Source organism: Centroberyx affinis, unplaced genomic scaffold (genome assembly GCF_046629955.1).
Source record: "Centroberyx affinis isolate AG114_WGS23_722 - 3 ecotype Tasmania unplaced genomic scaffold, CSIRO-AGI_Caff_v1 ptg000665l_1, whole genome shotgun sequence".
Lineage (NCBI taxonomy): Eukaryota > Metazoa > Chordata > Actinopteri > Beryciformes > Berycidae > Centroberyx > Centroberyx affinis.
In genome coordinates, this window is record NW_027279289.1 from 68,990 (window position 1) to 76,262 (window position 7,273).

Genomic DNA, 7,273 nt, shown 5'->3' on the forward strand with positions numbered 1-7,273 from the left:
CTAAAATTGCTTGTTAATGGCACAGAGAGTTATAGGCAAGGTATTTGGGACATGGCAAAGGTTACAGTATTTATTCTAGAGTAGTGAATGAATAAGAAATTTATTTTGACATTTTGGGATACTGTTTGTGTTTGGGAAATTTGGGGGTGGGGGGGTGTATGTGTACATAAAATGTTAAGGCAACCCTTGTAACATAAGCAAAACCATCATCAAGCCTCTCTTCTTGCATATGAGAACTACACTGTACTGTATGGCTAATATATAAATAAAATGTACATAGAGTTCATTTGTTTCTCCTCAGCACTATCAGTGCATCCATTGCAGTGTTAGAGTCCACTCTTCATCCCGTCCAATACTCCAGGTCTGACATTTATTCCATAAAAACTGTTTAGAAGGAGCAAGGATTAATTTTGTTTTGTTCTCCTGGCATCGTGCAGTCAAATAATGGAAAATAATGGCATTATTCAAAGATACTGATCTTCTGTTCAAAACTACATGTTGTCCCATTACTTGACCGTGATAGAGGATCATTATCTCCTATCAGTTGGCTCAGCTCTCAAAGTTCATGCTTGTCGCCTTCATGCTATTGTTGTTGACTTTTTCATCTGGAAATAAAGCCATCACAGAGATCAATAGAAATGTTGGCCAGACTCCAATTGAATCACTGCCTGACTTCCTTTGAGCACATTTGTTGACTTGCAGCACAAAATACCCTGCATCTTTTAATCACAAGAAATTTGAGTTAATTAGCCTTTGGCCAAAAACACTGTTACCCTATCATGAGTAAGTGTTAGTTAGCCCAGGGCTAATTATTTAAGAAAATAATGTTTTTTTCTTCCTTGAAAGACTTCATATTAACTTCCATCATTTTGATACAACGTACTATGATGTTTACTATGAATTCATGTCATAAAGATTTATGTCAGTCTAAAAAGGTGGGCAAAATCTATTTGACTAATGCAAGGATAGGTAAACTGTGTTTAAGTGTGTTTACCCTCCACTACATCCCTGCTGGAGTGGAATTTGTAAACACTCACTCAGGCCAATTCAGTTCAGTTTTCTTCATCATAACTCTGGGGGCAAAAAAGTGTGACATCACATGCATCATACAGGGTAGTTGCACCTTTAATTTGTGTGGAAGTCAACAAGTTGCCCAGACTTGAGTCAGTGATCATATTGAAACAGGGCCTGCCGATATGTGTGTGTGTGTGTGTGTGTGTGTGCGTGTGCATGTGCGTGTGTGTGTGCGTGTGCGTGTGCGTGTGCGTGTGTGTGTGGAGACTTCCACCCTACAGAGTGCCTTGACTTGAGTCCCACTACAGGAAAAAACTTCAGGGATGTCTTTCATTACAAGGAGTTGTTTAATGGTGTTTGGATGCTGTCCTACAAAAATGTGATAGCAAAACAATTGTGCAAAGCTATATAATTACATAAGTCTAGATATTACAAGACTGTGATTTATTCAGTTGGACGAATACAAAGCAACAAGACATTCACAACACACTATTCTACAAAGTGCAGAGGGAACCTAACCCTTGCTGAGAGAATGACTCAAAATGAAGGATACAACTTCTTGAAATGTAATGTATTGTAATCCCTGTGTACAGAGTCCTATCCTACAGCAGGCGACTGTATGGCAGTGGCTTTGTTCCAGTTTGGTCTTTATCTAGGCTAAGTTTCCCAAAAGATCTGAAGCACCTCAAAGATAATCTTTGTCCTTAGAGACAATCCAACTGAATTTACACATGCACCTTTCTTTTTTTTTTTTAAACATTTTTGGAACAGCTCAGTCAAGTGGAAAATCTGATTCCCTGATCCTATCTTACTGATTTAAATAGAGTGTCACATTATTAAATGCAATGTTTTTGCGGTGATTCTTTTGGGAAACTTGGCCCAAGGTGGTCAACATGTCGTGTGGGAGGGCTGTGTGAGTGCAGGCATCGGCCTTAGTTCTCTTTTCACACATTTGTTACCATCAACAGGTTGAGAAGCTGGGGAATAAGTCTAATGGCCAAAATGCAACCAAGCTACAGGCATTTGGGCTACAGCTGGATTTACAGACGGTCTGATTTTTAACCCTAATTGATCCAGATGAGATAGTTGAAAACCAGATATGAAAAGACCCACTATGGGTTACATAGGCTTAAACCTCAGATTTTCTATTCTGGTGTGAATCCAGCCTAGATCACCTAAATTCCTCTGAAAGTGTAAACTACTGTAAACTATTCTACAAAACAACACTAAGTGTCGTTTTCTACAATATGTAAAGTTGTAGGTGGAAAAGACGCTGGGTTCTTCTTTTTATTCCTTTTTAAGTTGTGACATGCAAACCATCAGTGTATCTATATCCATATGTCCTCTCCTGTTCTGAACAGTATTTTTTCTGTAAATAGTCTATATGAAGGCGTGATTAAATAAATGCATAATGCCAACAGACAAGTTTGTGTTTCATCTTTGTTCAAGATGTTTCCCCAAAACCTACTTTATACTTTTGAAAGGTGTCAATAGGTTATTTATCATAGAAAAGGTTACTAATTTGACTATCAAATAAGTCTTTGTGATTGTCTAGTTTCACTTTAATTCTTGTCCTATATAGCAAATTCCGGTAAAACAAACCATGTGAATACTACTTGTATTTTTTCTATTTGCCATGTACACTCACAAAAGATCAACACAAAAGATCAGCACAGAAGACGAGTGTCATACCTGGTGACTTTTATTGGTACAAAAACAGACAGACAGACAGACCTGGAGGAAGACCATCCAGATATCAGATATTTGATCATGAATTTCATGAATTTGAAATGTGGTATTTCAAACCCGCCCCAACCCCATCCCATCCCTCATTTTAATGAAAAACAATATATACCGTCACTTAACCCCCCCTCCCCTCCCTTCCCTGACACAAAAACCCTTGATCCCTCCTGCTTCTTTCCTTTTCTTCCTGCCATTCTTTACTTGGAGCCGGTGGACAGCAGAGCGATGAGTCCTGAGGAGGCACTGATGGACAGGATGTAGTTGCTGGAAGACAATCGGTTAAGGCAAAAACACACATCACCAGGAATTGGTGGAAGTATTGGAAGGCAGGGCACACATTAATTGCATCCCCCTTGTTAAGAACTGATTTTAAAGGGCATATGTGTGAAAAATGTCCATGTGCACCATTTCCCTTGCTGAATAAGAGCAATTTGCTCTCTGTGCATCACCACAGAGATGCTACAATTGATGTGCTTAACACACTCTCACACAACCTATCAATACAAAAAAACGCCCACCTTTTCATCAAACTGAACTGCACTCATGCCATTTGCAGACAGATACAGCATAAGGATGAGCATGTAATGATTCATAATACAGTATCACAGCAAAAGTAAATAACCAAGAGACATGCCATTCCCTGGAGGGGAATCCAGATAAGGTGAAGTGAAATTACCAAAAGACACAGGGCTTTCTCTCCCATCCAGTCTGCTTGGTTTTGCAAAACATGTGTCCGCTGCCCAGTATGTGAACACACTATAAACTGTCAGTGAACCGGTCCTACGCGTATTGCTGCTGCTGATGAAACGTATGGTTAAAAAGGATACACGGTGGGGTTGAAGTTCTTGAGCAGGAAGAAGGAAGCGATGATGACGAGGACCAGGAAGAGAGTGTTGTTGTAGAAGATGGAGAAGGTGGTGGCTTCATAGTCAGCGACCTCATTCTTCTTCCACAGGATCCTGGACCAAGACAGGGAGAGAGAATACAGGATCACAGTCACTTTAATGCCATGTAGAAGCATGGAACAGAATTTGCCTTGATGGAACTGGAGCAGAGGACAACAGGATCTCATATACATTGCAAATGTGTACGATATAACAAATTAATAGTCTAATGCTTTTTGAACTACTTCCAATTCCATAGGACCCTTCAGGTGGAAGACAGACATTTATTTTATTCCATGAATTGAGGAAGACAGAGTTGTTAAAGAAGAGGCTCAAACATCTTCTGCCTGGAAGCTAAATTTGAGAAACTATCTACAAATTGACAGCAGGACTGATATGTCTGCCATGTGCTGTTTAAGAGTACCAACAGTTTAAGGCAGGCTGTTTTAGAAGATGGCAAATAATGGCCTCGTAGTCTGCTAATATGTTCCTTTTCACCAAGATGTTGACAAAGAATAGAGGTCACTGGCGAGAGGTTTTCTGTCAAACTCTGAAAGTCACTGAGAAGAATATTTGCAACATACTACGCCAGTTAGTGGACACTTTCTCCCTCCTGTGCCACAGGTCTTCCATGTAAGAGTTGAACACTGAATCCACACAGCAAATGTCCATCTGGATAAAAACTATTAAGGTATGGGTTTCCATGACGACCGTGTGTCTCACCTCTCATCCTTCTCCTTGCGGGACATCTTGCGGTTGTCAGCCTCAGACAGCTTCCTGGTTACCTCCTTGGAAACGGCGTCCTCACGTTTCTGAGCCACTCTGGATGATCAAGAGAGGAAGGTCATAAATATTAAGAGCCAGTGGGTGATTTCTTAAAATTCAGTAAAGGGAGTAGTGGGCAAGAAAACTTTTCCACTAAAATTAACTGTTTATAGGAAAGATGTACTTCGTTCTTTTTTGCCAACAAGGGGGTGTAATCCCCTTCATTTCCCCTCAAATAGTCCTCTGGTTACCCAACAGAGGTATGGGATGTACTGACAATAGTACAATAATCGGAAATTGGGCGATTACCCTGCTAAAATAGGGTTTCAGTAACAGAAAGTTTACAAAATACTAAAATCAGGCAGCAAGAGTCACGTGTAACATGTTAGAAATCAAAGCAAAGCAATTTGATTTTCAGCCATTCACACAGATGGATGTTAGATAATGAAAAAAGGGATCATATCTCAATGAATCTTGTCCATAATAATCAGTCAATATTGCACTCCAACTCAGAGTAATATTCAGGGAATTGAAACATGAATGGCTAAAAGAACTTATTCTTTTCCAGAGCTGTAAAACTTGCAGATGGAGAAACTACAGACTTATCTACAGCCTGTTCTGAGACCATGCTCCTTCTCATTTGTCTTAAGAGTCAAATCAAAATCAATAAATGACAATACTTCAGCACATAGGTCATAGTTCACCTTGCTATCTGTCTGTCTGTCAGTGTGTGTGTATATGTGTCCATCTTTAAAATGTTTCTACTTGTCCTGAGTGTATGCAAAAGAGGACTAGTTTACACAAGTCACTTGTCTAGTACAATTTACTTGTGCCTTAAAAAGTGTGACTTAAGTGTCTTACTTGTGTTTCAGGACGAACTTGACGTTCTTGTAGGCGAAGGCCACTAGGTAGGTGCTGACCAGAGTCATCACAGCATACAGAACCGCAGACTGGACCAGGTCCATGTGCCAAATCCTCCAGAACAGCCCTGGAAACACACACACACACACACACATACACTTGTAACTTTGACTGTGGCGTGTTTATCAAACAAACGCAAGATTAGGATTTGACTATGCAGGAGATTTAAAATTGATCTTAAGTTTGTGATGTGCACACTATGCTGGGCAAATACCTATTAAATCAAATACCTATATCAGGTTTTCTATAGTAGCCTGTAGCCATCCAGGCCACGTCATGGGGCTGCAGGCTAAGTGCAGTAGAGTTACTCTGCTGCACCAACATCCACTTAGCTTAAACTGAACGGAAGACAGAGGTGTTATCTGTTTGACTCTAATGTCTATTTTGCCTTTCTAATGAATTAATCAAAATCACAACAACTACTATTTAACTTTACTGCGGATTACCATTGCTATCAGGTTATCTACGCTACTTGTAGTAACTTGCTACACTTGACATCTGGGTAGCAGTTACTAACTGAAGTTAGCATGTCCCAGTCCCTCTCCTTTATAATTTAATGTTCTCTTATGTTTTAGAAACAGTTTGTGGTGCTCAAGTTCATTCTAGTAGGCACCATGACAAGCTAGCAACAACTTCTAGTCATTTTTCCCTACGCCTCCAATGAATCAGTGCTAGCTAGCTAACATTGACTAAGACAGTTAGCAGGAGCTAGCGTATACTCACAGATGGGAATGGCAGAAACGATGAGGGCATTGCCGTAGAAGAGAGCGGTAGACTTTGCCGAGAGGTTTCTGCTGAAGTCCTGGAGGAGAAGGTCTTCCTCCGACTGCTGCTTGTTGCTGCCTTTGGGTGCCATGGTTTTCGAAACCGGCCTGTCTGTTGCTCTGTACTGGACTCAAGAAGACTGACACGTAAGAGCACACAGAGGATGGTGAAGCTAACGACGCGTCAGCATAATCCCGGAAATACGACAGCTCTTTCTTCTTCTGCTGCTCTTACTTTGCGGCAGACTAGACGCGTTACGTGCACTGCCGCCCTCCACAGGAAGCCAAAGTCATTACTCTTGTAATCGTAAATCAAGCAGGTTTTACCCACGGGTACATTTTTGTTGCTGCTCGCAAACTTTCTTTACTACATTAAGCAGCTTGTTATAATCTGCCAGCAAAGTTCTCAAAGAACTACTCTTATAATACTAAATCCATGGGTACATTTGTGTTTCTGCTAGAAAATATACAACTATCTTTACAATATTAAGCTGCTTCTTATGATCTGCTAACAGAGTTTTCAAAGAAAAGCCTGAAACCCCAAACAGCTCCCTTTTAGCAGAATTTGATATAGAATAGTTTAAATTCATCACTTCTGTTACCAACCAATTTTAGGCTAAATAGAACATTATTGCCTGCCTCTCCATTCAAGGCATTCCTTCGCCTATTTCCTATCCACTGCCTTTTTCTTTTATAATGCTTTTTATAATGCTTTACCTTCCCCTTAGGAACCTCCATATTATCTCCTCAAAGCATTCTTTGCCATTTAATGAAATACAGGCTTGTGGATCACAAGCTGTCAGATGAAGAGTCTTATTCTGGTGATGGTCAGTGGAGGAGGAGCTGAGATATAAATGTTGTACACTGTCACCTACTGTGCAGAACTTGGCAGTGTTAGGGTATTTGCAGAATACACATTTTGCCCACTAGAGGTCAATATCTACACGTACATTTACAATTTAGGTATTCAGCTGATGCACATTTCCCCCGAGGGACTTGCAGTGAGTGCAACAGTAGAATAAGCTGCAACCAACAGTAAGGTCAGGGCCTTACTGCCCTTACAATAAACCATGTGACCCAAGAGTGATCATGTAAGAACAAAGTGCAAGGAAAAGTAACATAGAATAAGAGCTAAAGAGAGCGATATAAGGGATTTTTAGAGAGGAATTGGAGTGAGTAGAG

The 7,273-nt window shown here is 40.3% G+C and overlaps 1 protein-coding gene across 1 annotated transcript; it reads right to left on the bottom strand.

Annotated features, from left to right (window-relative positions):
* Window positions 1–2,865: 2,865 nt before the first annotated feature.
* Window positions 2,866–6,260, bottom strand: ssr3 (signal sequence receptor, gamma). Its single transcript, XM_071519157.1, has 5 exons — window positions 6,051–6,260; window positions 5,268–5,394; window positions 4,365–4,463; window positions 3,585–3,716; window positions 2,866–3,021 (listed from the first exon to the last, which is right to left on the bottom strand). Exons 1-5 carry the CDS (start codon window positions 6,181–6,183, stop codon window positions 2,955–2,957), a joined length of 558 nt encoding a protein of 185 aa, XP_071375258.1. The 5' UTR covers window positions 6,184–6,260; the 3' UTR covers window positions 2,866–2,954.
* Window positions 6,261–7,273: the final 1,013 nt, after the last annotated feature.